The sequence below is a fragment of the Excalfactoria chinensis genome, chromosome 10 (genome assembly GCF_039878825.1).
Source record: "Excalfactoria chinensis isolate bCotChi1 chromosome 10, bCotChi1.hap2, whole genome shotgun sequence".
NCBI classification, from domain to species: Eukaryota; Metazoa; Chordata; class Aves; order Galliformes; family Phasianidae; genus Excalfactoria; species Excalfactoria chinensis.
In genome coordinates, this window is record NC_092834.1 from 2,112,987 (window position 1) to 2,129,753 (window position 16,767).

The following is a 16,767-nucleotide window of genomic DNA, read 5'->3' on the forward strand; positions in this document are numbered from 1 at the left end:
GCTGTGCTCACAGGAGCACCTTTCTGCTTTCCATCCTGCTGCCCTCCCCAGCTCAGCAGGGCAGGAGGGCACCCTGCACAGCCCCTCTAGGCTGGGAGGGTCTCACCTCTGTTTCTCCTCTGCCAGGCAGGCAGTTGGCCACTGCTTGGGATGCTGCCCATGTCCTTACAGTAAAACTTAAAGCTGCTGAGACGAGTAGGAGCGGAGGTGTTGGAGTCCTCCTGGTGCATGCAGGGGAGTGCTGGTGCTGGAACACATGCAGGCAAAAGTGGGTGGGAGGATAAGGGGGAGTGTATGAGGAGAGACTTCTTTTATCTAGCAAAATGAATGCTGAGAGGGAGTGTGATTGCCATCTATAAATACAACGGGGTAAACAGTAGGAGGGAGAAGCGCTATTTAAGTTAGATAGCAGAGCTGGCACAAGAACAAATGCGGATCAACTGTCCATGAATGCATCGAGGCTGGGAGTGAGATTTCTTACATCAGATCAGTGAGATTTTGGAACAGCTTCCCAGTAAAGCTAAGAGGACAAAGAAACCTGTTAAAATGGAGCTTGATGTGTTATCTAAGTAATTATGTGCCAGGATGTCGGCAGTGAAAGGCAGCCAGACTCAGGTGCCCAGTGATCAAAAGCTCTTCCCTAACACATGGTCAGGGTCTGGGCTGTGTTAAGGCCTGAAGAGGAGGAGATGTTCCTGCATCCCAGTGCAGACAGGACTAGAGGTAAAAGGGCCTCAAGTTGCACCAGGGGAAGTTCACTTCTGCAAAATGCTGCAAAAGTGCGTGGGACAAAAACAACTCCTCCCTATGAAGCATGATGCTGCTGCACAGCTGTGCCAAGAGCAGATGGGGTGTGCTTACCTCAGTGCTTCACAGAGCCCTTAATTCCACCCTTGCACCCTACCCACTGAGAATAACATTGCAAACAGAGCCCAGGTGCTGCTGGTTTCTACAGACGTCATAAAAACCAATTGCATTGCATTTAGGTGTCCCGAGCAGAATGCTTGTAGCCAGCAGATTCGGATCTATTAAAGGAAGTTCTACACTCTACCAAAGACTTCCCATAAAATTAGAAACAGCAAAACAGAGGTCTCTGGAAATGGACTTAGGTTATCACCCAAGTGGTAATGAACGCAGCCACCAAAAGCATTGCAAAGCAGCTCTGACTGAAACCCACCCAGGGAAAGAAGACTGCAAGGACAGTGCTGGAAAGGACCATCTGAAGCTGAGAAATGCAGACACCTGCATTGGGGCAGCTGCAGCTGATGGGAAGCACTCACCAGCTGCTTCCTGGGAGGGTTCCATGGAGTCAGTGCCAGCACTTAGTTGCTTAATTGCTGCAGATTCCTTAGAAAACCTGAGTGTGGACAAACAGTGCTGAGCTCCTCCCTGTGACCCAGCCAGCTCTGAGGCACAGATAGCAGCTCTGCTTTGCTCCTGTGAGTATCTCATTGATCTAAAGGAAGATTTGCAAGGTATGAGGTAGTTTTAACCAAGTTGCTCAAGTTATATGCTTGGGGTTTTAGTGGGCAAATTTACTATGAAATGGTTTTGTCTTTTTTTTTTTTTTCTCTAGGAAAGTAATTTTGGTTCCCAAATTGAAGTCTCTTCCATCTTGGGAAAAAATGTTAGCAAATTATAGTGTGCTAAGAACTGATAGGAGCACAAAGAGGCAGCTATAATCACATTTCTTCATAATTACCGCATTCTGAAAAACTTAGAAGTGTCCCCAGATCATTTCATTAAAAAAAATCAATTCTAGCCCATAGCTCTTCATGCCAAATTCTGGGTTTGTGAGCTGATTTATAAGCCCTGTGCAAACAAGGCTTTTAATAGCAACTGGAAGACTTTAATAAATGCGATCTAAGTGGTGCAGCTGGAATGAAAGTCGGCATTGATGCGATTGCTGCAAGTTTCCAAACGAAGAGGAAAAGCTGTGGGCTCTGTGGCTGAGGGCTTCACAGCATCCAAACACAGGGCTGGCAGTGCTGCTTCCTGCCCTGTGCTCCGCTGCTGTCTGTGCCTTCCTGGCTGCGTTCTTTTGCCCTCACTGGGGAGGCACCAGGAGTGGGGTTGGGCTGCTGCTGCTTGCAGGCAGTGATTGAACCAGCAGTGCTGCAGGTTACTGTACTGGGCTGTTGGATGTGAGGTCAGAGGGTTCTGCTGTGACCTGTGGGCTGGGGGGAATCTGCCTTTGTGTGTGTGGTTGGTGTCTTCACCCCATTGTGTGTCCTGAACGTTTGTCCTGGCTGCAGGGCAGCCCACCTGCAGCACAGTTACGTGCTTTCCAAACAATGAAACTGATTTCTGCAAAGGTTTCACGTAGCTCCCAGCACTCTGCATTGCTCATAGAGAGACCCAGCACACTCTGTGTGCATTCATGCCATCTGCCCATGCTGTCTCCTGTGTCCCTGTAGTGGTTTCTGCCGTGCCCACACAACTTGGTGCATATTATACATGGTGTGAGCAGGGCATTTGCAGATGTTTTTTCCCTGGTGATAAAGGAGGGGCTGCAGAGCTCTGCAGGCTCATCCTGAGCAAAACCTCGCAGACAGATGTGTGGTTGAGCAGGGCCTGCTGGTCCCAGTGCCCCTTAGCACTGATAGAGGAGCTTATTGGGAGGTCCTCAGCGTATCACTGCCTAAATCCCAGGGCTGACAGCAGGGTAAATCACATAAAGCACAACACCCTGCACTGGGGTGGCTGCAGACAGGGCTGTGCAGGTGGGTGATGCTTGCTCTGGGGGTAGCTGTGTGTGCTGGTTGCAGGCTGGGATTGCATCTCACCATAGATATCAACACGTCAGTGGTCTTTTTTTTGTCCCAGGTCTTAAAGCCCAGTATGAAAGCTAAGCAGAAATTCCTGAGAGATCATGGAAAATGAAGTGCTGTGGAGAGCAATGAGGGCTTTGTGACTTCAGCTCTTCAGAAGAGGGCTGGGATCTGCCCTTGAATTGACACTTCCTGAGCTGCAGTTTCACAGGGGTGGCTTTCAAGGGAAAGGTTTTGAGGTGAAGCATGGCAGCTTCAGCAGCTGCAGGGGGTTCACAGCCCCTCATTGCTGGGATTACACGACCCGAAGCGCTGTGCACTTGCAGAGGTCCCACAGGAGCACTTTCTGCCTTCATGGCTGCACAGAATCCCCATCCCTCATGCACCCCACAGCCCTCAGCACTGTGTTTAAGCATGACCTCAAGTGAGACTCCTGCAGGAAAGTTGAGGCTGTGCTGACACATCCTGAGCCCTGCAGCAGCTCCTGCAGCCAGCACCGCCTCGCTGTGCCCATCCTGCCTGGCAGCCAGCTGGGCACACGTTGTGCCACTGTTATTTTCCTTGAATTGAGAGGAATCTGCTAGCTGTTTTCTCTTGTAACTGAGTACACAGACGTATTGCGGTCCCAGCGCCTGTCTGCATGCTCGTGTTGGTGGTTTGGTGCATCCATCTCCATCTGTTGTTCTGGGGCCACCCGCATGTCACTCCGTTTGTGCAGGTAGCTGTGTGATTTGTGGCTCCTGGAGGAAGCCCCGTGTTTTCCAGCATGCTGTGTTCACTGCCTGCTGAAGTGACTTTCCTTTGTGATTTTCCCTAATGCTAGTGAGCAACTGTTGAACTTCATACAGATAAGGATCTGAAACGGTGAGGTCAGGGCAACATCCATCTCCCATTTAGATTCGTGACATCAGTGCACTGAAGTCTTGGGTGGGAACTGTGTGTTGATTTCAGCATTAACTCATTATCATACTTTTTGAACAGCTGAGTAACAAAATCCTTGACAGAGAAACTGCAGACTGGAGACCGTACAGCTATCTGAATGAACTAGGTCAGTAATTTTTAAACCATTTAATCATTGTAGTTGGCTTCAGAGCAACACCAAACCCAACCGGCCGTTCGTGAGGACATTGACAATAATGAGAAATACTGGTGTTGTCTTTATTTCAATACCGGAATTGCCAGTACTGAAAAACTGAGATTTGAATGTTGTTCTCTTTACCACAAACTATGGATTGGGAAAGCAGAGTCGATATTCGCTCTCATCTCCCTTCCCAGGTTGAATTGCTGCCTATCTACTCTATAAATGTATTTTTAAGGAGTGAAGTCCAATTGCCCTGTCTGAGTTTGCTCTCCCGACCCTCCCTTTCAAACAGAGATTTCAGCAGCTCTTACCCCAAAACCTATCTAAAGGCAGTGCCTTGGATGCTGTTTCTTTTCCTGTCTGAACCCCTGAAGTTTAGTTTGTCTTAAGCAAAAACTACTTGCCCTCTCCTCTACTGATTTCTAATATCTTACTGAGAATGCACAGTATGAGGGGAAAATGCAGGTTTAAATGGTATTACGAGGTTTTTAAGGCCAGCTATCTCAGCTCACGAGGCAGAGGCATTCACATCAGTTCATCACATCATGTCAGTGCTCTGCCCAAAGAGCAGCTCCTCCCTGCATTGGGAAAATCACAAAGCTGTCGAGCTCCAGTGCAAAGCCTTTTCCATCACTATCAGCCGTGAATGTTTTCTTCTTTCTAATAGTCTGCAGAACCGCTGCTGTGTTTATCGGTTTGTAGCACGGAGAGCTGGGGGTGACGAGGACTTCCACGTGCTCCTCCAGTCGGTTTTCCTTTTGCCATCTTCCTGCTTTCCTCTCTGGCTTTATTTATCTTGCTGTTCCTGCACTGAGTGCTACGTTTGGCCTACATCCCTGTGCTTTTCCACTAGCAGATGCGATGCTAAATGCTCCTGCAGTAAGAACAGCATAGAGGTGATAAATAGTTAAGTGATCGCCAGCAAAATGGCATTTTGCTACCCAGATACGTTATTTTGAGGTACTTTCTTCCATTTTATTTTTTTCTTGACACAAAAAGTCTGTTTTCCATTAATTGACAATTGAAGTTTGCTTATGCTACATTTCATAGCATTGAGTTCTTGTTCACAACAAAACCAGTTTGGCATGAAACTGTAAAATAATGCATTTTCATCTCGTGCTGTTGCTTCTGTGCAATAGAAATGTGTGCAATTTTCAGGTGAGAGTGGAAAAACTTATATCCTGTGTCTATAGTTCCTAATATAAGAGAAGCCTCATGAAGTCAAATAGGAGATCTTGGCAGCTTTAAGCCACATCGTGTGTGGATGTACCAAAAACTCATCCCTCCTTCAGCTTTTACTGCTCAGATGCTCCAGACCGCATGTTGGAATAGTAGGCAGGGGTTTTGCATTGCTGAAATTGGTTAAAAAGGTGTTTTTACCTCTGAAATACATTTCTGATCAAGCACTGTGCTCAGAGCTGGGTGCAGCCCCGAGCAGCCCAGGATGACAGCTTCTGTATTTTGGACTCCCTTGTATGATCACTTTCCAAAGGACGTGGCTGTGCTCGTGCTTCATGTAAGGATGCAGGGACTGCACTGATGGGGAAAACTTTGCTTCTCAATATCACGCTGGATTCAGCCTTGGGCTTCGCTTTGATCTCGCATCTCAGGGAGAGCTGGAGAAGCTGCTGCTCCCAAGGAGGAATCACTGCCTTGTTCAGGAGAAGCCAGGAACCGGGTTGGTGCAGCAGCAGCTGAGAGGTGCTGTTGTGCTCTTTTCTGCGTGCTGTGCAATGTAATGCCTCATTTCCAAGCAATGCTTCTGTATCTGTGTGTAAGAGGACCAAAGGAATGCTCTCTGGAAGTGCTGTGTGCTTTTTGTTTGCCTGTGTAGGGCAGTCACACAGGTGAAGAGGATGGGGGTGCTTTAATTAACCCCTCTTTGCTCTCTTCCATCTCATAGGCTTCAGTTTTACAGCTTTGGAAAATACCTTCTGATTGTGCAGCTCAGCCTTTGCTGAGCCAGGGATCATCCCCTGAGATTTTAATTGCAGAGGAAAAGAGAGAGAGGCGTGAGTGGGCTTGGGGCCAGAGGAGCAACTGAGGACCCAGTGCTGCTCCTAAGTCATCCTGTGTCCCCTGTGATAGCAACGGAGCACAACAGGCAACCAACTATGTAGAGAAACAGGAGGCTTCGTATGCGTATGCAAGTCTATGCATATATGCCATACATAAGTATACATTTGTACAGATATATCCACTGCACATCCCTATCAGTGGATCTCATCAGTCTGCAGGAGTTCTGTCTCAGTTGTGCAGAGCTTCACTGGCCAGGCTTGCATCCTCTACAGCCAGGAGATGTGAGGAGCAGACCAAAGTCTGTGTTTTTACTGCTGGCACATTTGCTAATGAGCTTCAAATATCAGCTTGTCAGGCTATTTCAGAGAGATAATTTTATCAGTTAAGTGGAGCCGGAGTCTTGTGATGAGCACATTTCTGACCTAACTCGCTGTGTGCCCGCAGCTCTCATGGATGTGTGCTCAGAGCTCAGTGCTGGGAGACTCAGTGGTGCCAAGGAGAGGCAGCTCTGTCACCTCTGCTTTGTGTTGCTGCTGTTGAATGCAGTCCAGTCCTACAAGTTTCAAGGAGCGGCTTGTCTGCATTTTCTCTTTGCTGTCTCTTGTTGCAGAACTGGAATTATTTGCCCCACAGTTAATCTCCTCTTGCCAGAGTCCAGTCTGCATTAAGCAATTGAGGAGTCCAGCTTCCAGCTCCAATTCCAAGCCAAGTCAAAAGTCTTAAAACGCCTCCTGGGCTTAGGAAAGGTTGTTTTGCTCATTAGCTCATGTGTTGGACGCAATGGGCTGCGGACAGAAATGATTTTTGTGTTGTTTTTTAACAGTAACCCTCAGCGCAGACACTGAACGTGTGATTTGTGTGATTTGTGTCTGAAGTGACTGAAGCTGCATGTATCCAAGGACCAAAGCCACAACATCTGATTCAGGGCTGACTTTGCATTTTCTCTAAGCTGAGAGGTGTGGAAAAACATTTCCAGACAGGACTCCGATTTCAGCCCAGCAGACAGTTTAGCTTCAGACTTAATCCTAAGCCTTCCTACATTGCAGATTCCTTGTTCGTTTAGGTCTTTTCCACATTCATTACCTCTGTGGTTAACAAGATGTATTCATCGTTCACTTGCAGAATGCAGGGAGTGCACAAAGATGGGTAACACCAAGTATGAGCGATGATTACAGGCTGATGTAGAGGGAAGAAGCCAAGAAGGGTTGGCAGGGTCCTGCAGCCATCCCAGTGCAGCACCAACTCTGCACCTTTCCCAGCACACGTGTGCTTATTTTTCTACAGCCGCACCGGAGCAAATGAGAGCCGAGCAGAAGTGTGGCAGTGTGCCATTGTGCTGCTCACTGCAGACAAGTACTGCTGTTCCCAGCTCTGAATCAGAAGCCGGCTTTGCTCAGATCAGCCTGGTGTTACTGCAGCAGCCTTCCCTCTCCTGGGGTCTCACAGCAGTCTGTGTGTGCAGCACAGTGACCTCTGGCCAGTGCCTGCCATTTCCAGCACGACTCAGCGTGGAGCAGAGTTGGTGAAATATGTGTTGAAAGTGGAGTTCTTCCCCTCTCATCCACCAGGTGCTCACCGTACTACTGCTTCCGCAGCGCAGCCCTGAGGCTCCGTCTGTCAATGTCTGGGTGGTCACAAAGAAAAAGTGTCCATAAAGATCTCATAAGGATGCTCAGATCGGGTGGTTCTTGTACATGGAGTGGATAAGTCACAGCCTGCACGGTCCTTGCTCTAACCATGGGTATCTTCCCATTAATCCACCAAGAACAGCTAACAGGAGACCTCTGGGACACGCAGCTTGGAGGGCTCTTTTACCAGCGTAACTGCATTGCTTGACTGGGATTCTATCAGCCACAAAGGCAACCAAATCTGTGTTGGTTTTGCTAGTCAGTGAGAAGGAATACCAGACTCTGGCTAAAAAGAATTAAAGGGCTTCCATTAGCTTTTCCTTTGAACTGATGGCTGCTGAGGATAAATGTTAGTAGTGAAAACAGAGAAGGTTCCCATCCCCTTCTACCTCTTCAAGCAGCAACAAGTTCTTGTGGAATCACGTAAGGCAGAAGTCTTTGCTTTCAGCTCTCCATTTGGTTCTGCATTTTCAAGCTGCTGTTGTCACTTCAGGAGTGTTGCCACAGCTGATGTTAAACCATACAGATTTATAACCAAAGTCATATAAAAGAATTATTTAGAAAGACGGGACACAGAGTCTCAGACTGTGAATTAAATAACGTATTATACAAGTAAAATAAGCCAAAAATTAGGCGCAGAGTAATGCAACGTGACTTGCAGGCTCAGGTTTGAAAGGCTTCCTTTTAGGCTCCCTTTATCCATCTAACGTAGTGTTTCAGTAATGAATATATGGGTTTTTTTTTTTCCTGTGCTCCTGCTGGATAGCAGTTCTTGGTAATGAGCAGTGCCCTGTTTCAGGAAGGCCCTGTCTCCAGAGAAGCTCTTAAGCATATGCATAATTTTAGGCATGCAGAGAATCCCCGCTGAAGCTGAGTGGGTGCTTAGTGCTGAGGATGTGCTTAAGAGCCTCCCTAAACGAGGGCCTTGATGTACAATTTAGAAGAAAGACTATATGCTGCTCAGCAGTCAAAGCAATCCGATTTACATAAATATTTATTTCTTTTCCATTATATATCATTTTTATGCAGGTGCTTGTGGGATGGATAGACGTCAGAACACATACATAATGGAAAAAGGCTTCAAAGGTATGGTATCCAGTGCCTGCAGCCACCCTGGCAAAGAGTTTGAGAAGGGTGTCGTAGAAGAGGTGAGATAGGAGACCTGGGCGAGCGGCCGTGCAGAGGCAGAGAGGGACCGAGCAATTGCTCACGTGTGGCTGCCTGGGATCTGAGTTATGGATGTGAGTCTTTGCCAGGATGGGGGCTCCTGCCCTGGCAAAGCAGCATAGGAAACAAGGCGGGTTTGCTGCGGGGACAGGATGTGCAGGTGGAGGGGAAGCTCTTCTAGGACCCAGCAGCCTTCCTACGGGGCTTCCTGCTGGCAGTTGCTGCTGACAGACTGCGGTGTTGGTCTGCTCCAAAAGGCTCTCAGCCGTCTAGAAAAACAGCTGACCCCGCTACGTGGCCTTCGCAGAGATTTATAGCAGAGCCTGAGAAAAGACCTCACTCAGTGCATTAACCAGTCACACTGGCACGAAGCAATTAATGGGCTCTGACTCCAGGGCTGTTCTAAAAAGGGATCACGGGTGAGTCATGTAGAAAGGCCCAGCGACTTTAGATTGCAGTTGTCCTTCAGATTTACATTCAAAATATTCAGCTGTGCATGAACTGTGCCTGGCACAGCATGGGCTGCCAGCACCTCGACTCCTGCCCTGTGCCTCAGGTTGGGTCCTGCCCCGGTTGTCTGATTCCAGTGCTGTCAGCTGGGCTCAGCCAGGCCCAGCTCGCTGCTCCAAGGGGCTGAGCTGCCAAAGGGCAAAGCCTGTGTCTGCATTGACAGCGGTGCTGCTGAATACAAGGCTGGTGCAGGCAGTGATGGACGCTGACAGCCCAGCCTGGGAGCACCGAGCACCTTGGGGATGCTCTCTACAAAATAAGGTGATGTAATATTTGGTAGAATGGGGCCTTACAATACACTGAATTGCTCTGTGGTCACGTCTTTCTTGATAAAGCTAAATTGAAAATATTAAGAGGGTTATACGTGTATATCCAGCTCAGTCCACTCATTTCAGCTACTTCCAAGAAAATGTTGATGGCATAGTTAGTTTTCTTTTTACATGGGACTATTGATTTCAAGCTTAGTTTGAACTAAATGACTGTATTTAGGAGGTTAGAAAGCTGCTCGAAAGACAGTCAGACTTCCCACCCAGGGCACAGTGACGCAGAGGGGATGTATCCATGGGACAGAAATGCAGTTTCTACTGTGACAACTGTGTTTATTATCCAGGATCTGAGCCGTTTTATTTCCATGTCTGTCTCCTTAATGAACTCAGAACTCGGGACCAGAAGCTGTGTCAGAAAGGCCGATGGGCTCTGAGGGCAGCAAAGGGCCGGCAGTCACCGTGCCCACCCCGTGCCTGGTGCCATGGTGTGACAGCAGCTGGGCTGTCACTGCGTTTTGAGAGCAGTCTCTTTGCTGTGTGTGCTGTGGGCCCGGTGTTACCATTTCCAGCTGTTCTTTACAGCTGAGCCCTTTTCAGTCATTTATTTTATCACAAATGCTGATGCACTGGTGGGCTAATGTGACCTCAGGCACTGGCATCTGAAGGGAGTAAGTTCCCTTTGTGTGATTCCCAGTGACACCCCAGCAGTTAGGATCACTGATGCACAGAGAGGCTCAGGGTATCACTTAGTGTGGGTCGTTTGCTTGTATGGGAATGCAGCTGTGTCATGCTCGCCCAAAGCAGAGCAGAGCTTTCTCTGCATTGCTGTCCTGGCAGCAGTGAGGTTAGCCAGGGAAATGGAAGCAGCCGTGAATGTGATTAAATTGTAGGAGAGCGTGTTTTACCTGTGTGCATCATGTGTTCTTAGCACTTTGAACATGAAAGTAGGTACGAGGCTTGTCATTATTATGCCAGAGGATGTTCAGAGCAGAACAGAGTAAACCGGTCTATGGGAGGGACAAGTAGATGCTGAATCCCCAGTGATGAAAATAAAACCTCCTTGAAAGGTGTGTGATGGGTTGCCTGCATAACCAAAGATGGGACCTGAGAACCAAAGGAGCCCCCTCCCCCTGCAGCAGGCAGGGTGCTGAGCCAGGGATGGTGTGGGCACAGCAGAGCCCAGCACTACACGTGGCCCTGGGGCAGCTGGACTGGGGATGGCTCAGTACGTTTGAGATGAGTTAAATTAATTCATGAAATGAGATCTGACAAGTGATGCCAGACTTTTTAATTATCCCCAGATTACCTCAATAGCCAAGTAAGTCAGAGGCTGCCACATCCTTTAGAGTTCAATCCCTCGCAATCTTGTGCACAATGTCCTGTGGGCTAATGGCTCCCTGGTGTATAGCATGTTACCCAATGTGCTCTGGTGCTCTGTAAATTATATCGTATCTGAGCAGAGGGCCTAATCCCTGGATGGACACAAAGCTCCCACTTACGTCAGCAGGCATTGGTTCATGGCAGCACTGCCTATGGGAAAAGGCAGATCTTGGGATTGCCCAAGTGACTGCAGTGAGCCCGTGCTGTTTTGCTGGTCCCGTCTGCATGGGACGTAGCAGTGGTATCAGTACTGCAGGGTCACTTCTGGCTCAGGAAGATGAAAGTAGCTGAGCTGGGTGGAACCAGATGGCATACCTGGGCTGAGTCCTGGTGGTGCCTGCACCAATGCCTCGGGGAGCTCATGGCTGCTTGCTGTGGGAAGCGTGTGGTTCTTCCATGCACAGCTTTCCCAGCAGGGACTGGAGACTGGGGACCAGTGCATATAGTACAGGTATTTTTAGCCTAAAGATTTTCATTTCATTATAGGATTTGTTAGTCTTTGCCGTCTCCTCGCTTTTGAACACTAGTGGGTCCTAGACTGCATGGCACCTTGGTTTAAGTCATATACGTATCAAAAGCTAGTAACTCTGAGATCATTCATGCGCAAAAGCCTTTGGTCTTGCAGGGTTGCTTCATTGCTAAGAGGAGAGGACAGGCTTTCACCAAACTGCCTTTACTGGGATCGCATTGCTGGCCAAGCCCTGTGCCAGCAGCTGCATGTTGCTGGGATGCACCAGGCTTGCTTCACCGTGAAGTGAAGGCATTGTTAGATCTCACCCAGGCTGACGTCAGACAACAAGCTTCTAAATTTTAATTACTCTATAAATACTGCACTGGTGCCAGGGCCTCTGCCAGCCCTCTGCTTCCCTGACACCGAGAGCTGAGGAGCCCAGAGATTGGTTTGTATTGCTGAAGCTGGAGGAGAGAAATGTGGTAGCTCACTGCAGGGCATAACCTGAGCCCTTTCTTGGGGCACCTGCTCCGTGCCAGCCCCCATGGGGACTGAGGGACACACGCAGACACAGCCCCAGGTCACACTGGTGATGCAGACTGGCATGTGAGTGAGCAGGACGGGGAGGAGAAGCGCAGAGATGAGGTTTTTATAGGAGAAGCGATATCTTGTTGTCTGTCTATTTCTTAACCTGAATTTCTCTTTTTGTCTCCCATATTAGACAGCGGGGGCAGCTGGGATTGCAGCTATTTTGCAAGTCCCGCTATTTCACCGGGAGTATTTCATATATACCAGGATCTGCCTTTGTACTGTAACCCAGCACAAGAAAATGCCTCATCTTTCATTGCATCGCTCTAATTCTAAATTAATGGCACTGCCCAGCAGGATGCACACAGCAGCAATGGCACGTTCTTAAATGTCAATGTTAAGACCTATTTATTCTCTTTTTTTTTTTGTTGTTGTTTGTTTTTTTTATTTTTAATTATTATTATGTCAAGCAAGACCGGTGCTGTACCTGCAGCAGGCTGGCACACCCAGCCAGGGTCACCAACAGGGGACACCGGTGGTGCCACTGCGCGCCAACCTTGCTCTCCCTGCTCCTCCATCCCCATCTCCTTCTTCCAGCCCAGGGAGAAGAGCAGTAGATCAAGGGGGAAGAAAAGTGAAAGTGAGATTCAGACAGAGGCTTGCCCCCCTGTGGAAAGCCAAGTGTTCCCCACTAGCGGGAGCCGCCTCCTCCCAGTCTTAACAGCAGAAGGGAATACAAACAAACCAGATTCTCCTAGTGCTGGAATGCCCCAGGAACAGAACCCCGGGGACACGGTGCACATGCTGCGCTGATGCAGTTCTACGCCTGCTGGAAGTGTCTTACTTTCAAACAGACAACATTTGATGTACCCAAAGCCCCGGGATGCAGCCGCTGGTGGATCTGACCCACGGCCACATGCATGGGCTGCAGGTTACAGCAGAGCTCCTTAGGAAGGGGAGAGGGAGGGAAAAAGATTGCCACCAAAAATTAACTACTGCAGTAAATGACCACTAGAACCTTTCACAGCAAAACCTTTGGCTTCGAGCAGGTTTTTATTTCTTTCCTGCTAAGAGAATTGTGGATGCAATGCTTTGGATGCACCCAGAGCACAAGCGTCGGGTGTCTGTGCTGGATGCTTCAAGGATCTTCCTTCCCTCTGCCCCCTTCCTCCCACCCTGCCCCTCCTGCAGAGGTTGAGCTGCAGCTCGCCTAAGGAAGCTAACAGTCTCACCCCCATTTTGTTTTGCAGATTATATGAAGGAATCTGTGTGCAGCTCCAGCACTTGTTCTCTGAACAGCAGTGAAAACCCATACGCCACCATTAAAGATCCCCCCATCTTAACATGCAAACACTCCGAGAGCAGCTACGTGGAAATGAAATCTCCTGGTCACAGGGACTCCCCATATTCAGAAATGCCCACTTCATCAACAGCCAACAAAAACATCTACGAAGTTGGTAAGTGGGAAGCTCTGCCTCACAGCTGTTAACAGCTGGGGTTTACTTTAGTGCTGCTGGGTACGGCAACCGCTCTCCCTTGCTTTCCCAGAGCCCACCATCAGCGTGGTCCAAGATGCCCGTGCCCGGAGTGCCAGTTACCTCCAAAGTCCATACGACCTGCCTAGGAACAGTCACATTCCTAGTCACTACGACCTCCTCCCTGTAAGGCACAGCCCAACACATGGGCCATCTTGGGACAAGCAGTCTTAAAGGGATGGACTTCACTGTGCTGCAAACACAAGCAAAGAGAAGACAATCCTTTTCTGCACTGCAGGATGCTGACTTGACTTTAGGCTGCAAGGACCTAACGTAACTAAACATCAGCTTGGGCCAGCTGCTGCTGCATGATGTTATTTAAAAAGACTTTTTTTTTTATATGGGTCACAAGAACTAATGAGAACCTTTTCCAGGTGTCACTGGAGTGCATCACCCCTGGGAGGTGTCCACACGCTCCAGGCAAAAGCTCTCTACCATGTGTATTCTAACGCTGGCTTTGCTGTACAGTAAAACACAACACGCTCAGTAGGAGGACCTAGAGACAGACAGACGCTGGGATACAGTTCACATCTCTGTCATGGAAATGGGACATTTTTCTGAGTGAAAATAGGAAAGCTGCTTGTTTCACTGCCTGGAAACTTCATTCACTGCCATCACCGTGGGCATCCTGTGCAGACTGTGCTCGGTAATTAGTGCTCTGTTCATCTTTATATTCAGTACCAGGGTATTGGAGTACAGGAGTATCAACGCAGACATCTTCTATTACAGTCTTAAAATGTAACACCTTGGCAAATGTCCAGTGATCTTTGTCAACGATTCGAGTTTAAGCAATGAGTCTCATGCCCAGCTTACCGCACTTTGAACAAGCCAGAACTATTTTGGTACAGCTGTGCTTTAATTTTTCTCATACAGCTTCTTTTTCATTAGATAAATGCACAGCTTTTTTTGGGTGGTGCAAACACCTTCACCTGCATCCAGGGACACTGCAGGTTTGCACAGACCAACCCTGGTCCAGTTTTCTAACTAGGTTGCATTGGCTTCATCACTGGCAAACCACGTCACCACGATGCACCTGGCAGCGTGCCCTTCATGACACCCTTTAATTTGATGTGCATTACCATGTAGTGCAACTTCATCTGTTGACAGTTCTACCTGACATGTTGTTACATTGAGCTGAAAGTGGGTTTTCTTTTTCAGAGGCTGTTTGTGAAACAGTTATCAAGGGGCTGACCTGGGGGAAAGCTTTGGAATAAGCCACCATGAGTTTGTTTTTTTTTTGGTAATCTTTATTGACCTAGGAAGTAGAATACTTGCCGTTAAGCAGATCCTTGTAGATTTTGAGCATGAAGTAGTATTGATTCTAAGTATGTAATTTTATTAGGCAAACGCAAAGTAGCGAGTTGATTGCCTCCTAAAGGGTAAAAACATTCTGTTGCACATTCGCCAGTCTGATGGAAGCAGAAAACCAAGCCACCACCAAGCTGTTTGCTCAACACATGGACCGCCAATGGAAGCTGCTGGCCTAGGGGACTGGTACGAGGACCTGCTGCCATAGGGACAGCGGCTCAGAGCCAGCTCCATGTGACAGCAGGCATCAGAGCACCGCGGGTAGGGCAGCACCGTGCCCCACTGCACCCCTGCAGCAGCTGGGATGGCGGTGCCAGCTCTGAACCCCTACATGCAATCCAAGAGATCCAGACAGCAGAGCTGAGCCCAGAGATTCCCCCCGAGGCTTGCAGAGAAGCAGATTTTCATGTTTCAAGACAGCTCCAAAGTATTTACATGAATGCTGCATGTGTGCATGGGGGCGATGACTGATCAGCAATAGTAGTTTTATTTTCCAGGGAAGCCTTATGTGAGATGTAAGTAGGCACTTATTTTGCAGGGCCAGGAGGGGTCTATTTTGCATACATGAATGGAAAGTCTTACCTCAAAAATACCAAGAGAAATGCAGCTTGATGAGGAATGCTCCGGTTAGAGACTTACCTTGCCATCTAGCACAAGCAGTCTCAGCTGCCAGCCTGACCGCTGTCTGTGTGTGTTGCTGTCACCATTGAGATGAGAGAGCAGAGATGAGGCTCAGTTTTTGTTTTGTTTTTTTTTCAAAGCTGGATTTTCAAACCAAATGCAACAATGTGCATAGAGCTTAACAGGAAAAAAAAGGAAACGAAGGAAGTACCTTCTTGTATATTATTAGCATTAGCTTAGAAAATAGGCACCAAAATGGCAATACTTTTTTAAGGCAAGACAGATTTGTAATATATTTGTTCACTGTGCACAGGTATCCTACCTTGTACAAAATAAATCAGATTTCTCTCTGCGTGTCTTTCTCAAACTTTAAAGCAAACGGCAGCTGGCACAATACGCAGCTTTTGTCCAACTCTTCCGGCAGCTCCTGTCTGCAGCAGCTGAACCTTAGCAGGTCTGAGCGAGACCTCGTTGAGGCAGACACAAGGTGATGACAGCTCCACGTCTCTGTGCTGCTTAAGCAGTGCCTCTCAGCCTGTCCCAACGGCATGCAGTGACGCCAGTGGGTTGCGGTGCTTTTGCTAGGCACAGAAGGACGCAGGCCAGCAGTGACCCCAGGACCAGGCAGACAGCAGCCATCTCAGCATCTGACTGTTCCCAATCAATAAATCACAAGCATGAATTTGCAGCAGAAACATCTTTGGAATTGATGACACTGGGCCAATGCAGCAGACAGCTACATACTGAAGCTTTTTCAATATTTGCGCTTCATATTTCTAAAGATCTTGTTAACTAAAGCCCAGCATGTAATCCTCTTATTTGACAAGCCACACTCAATAAGCTATTTAAGTCTGGAAACTCATCAGGTTTGAACTGATGGAGTAAGTAATTCCAGCTTAATAAAAATGTCTTTACATCAGAACAATGCCACGCACTTTCTGCTTCAGTGTCAGAACTTCGACTGCCATCACACAGGAACCGCAGATACCCACCAAACAGCTTCGGAATTGTTAAGGTCGGGACTTTCAGATATGTAAATGAGAACAAGAGCTCTTGGTGAGAAAATCCAATTTTGCAGCATTATGCAGGAGATCCCATAAACTCAGACAGCTCATTTCAGGGCTCAAAAGCTGTATCTGTTATAATCAGTCACCTCCTATTAGCAGAGAAGAGACGCTTCAGCACAGAATGAACGCCAGTTACAGCAGAGATGATTAACCAGCAGCTGAGTGGGAACAATACCATTAGGTCAGCATCCAGACCAGCGCCTTGTGCTGCCTCTCCAAAAGTTCCCTGCGAGGTTCCTCCTGAGCCCAGCCATGTCTCACAGCTCAGGACCAGCCACAGCCCTGCAGCCTTTAGGAGGTGTTACCAAAACATAGAACAGCAGGAAAAGGCTTTAACACCTAGGAAGTTACAGCCCTGTACACATACCATGTGATTTTGCTGTAGAAGGCAGCATAGCTTGCGAAGGCATTACAAACTATTGCATGAAAATTCTG

General features: G+C 48.1%; 1 protein-coding gene across 5 annotated transcripts in view; it reads left to right on the forward strand.

Annotated features, from left to right (window-relative positions):
• Window positions 1-15,617, forward strand: part of MEGF11 (multiple EGF like domains 11) — a 243,397-nt gene extending 227,780 nt beyond the window's left edge. The window contains exons 22-25 of one of the 5 annotated variants that reach the window (XR_011904850.1): window positions 8,529-8,585; window positions 11,995-12,177; window positions 13,052-13,258; window positions 13,350-15,617. Coding sequence is in view for 4 of the 5 variants with exons in the window: in XM_072345518.1 (XP_072201619.1) it covers window positions 3,753-3,819; window positions 8,529-8,585; window positions 13,052-13,258; window positions 13,350-13,510 (492 nt within the window). In the remaining variant the exon portion in view is untranslated. Of the gene's footprint in view, window positions 1-3,752; window positions 3,820-8,528; window positions 8,586-11,994; window positions 12,178-13,051; window positions 13,259-13,349 lie in introns of those variants that run through there. The other 4 variants (XM_072345518.1, XM_072345520.1, XM_072345519.1 and 1 more) reach the window with 4 other exon arrangements.
• Window positions 15,618-16,767: the final 1,150 nt, after the last annotated feature.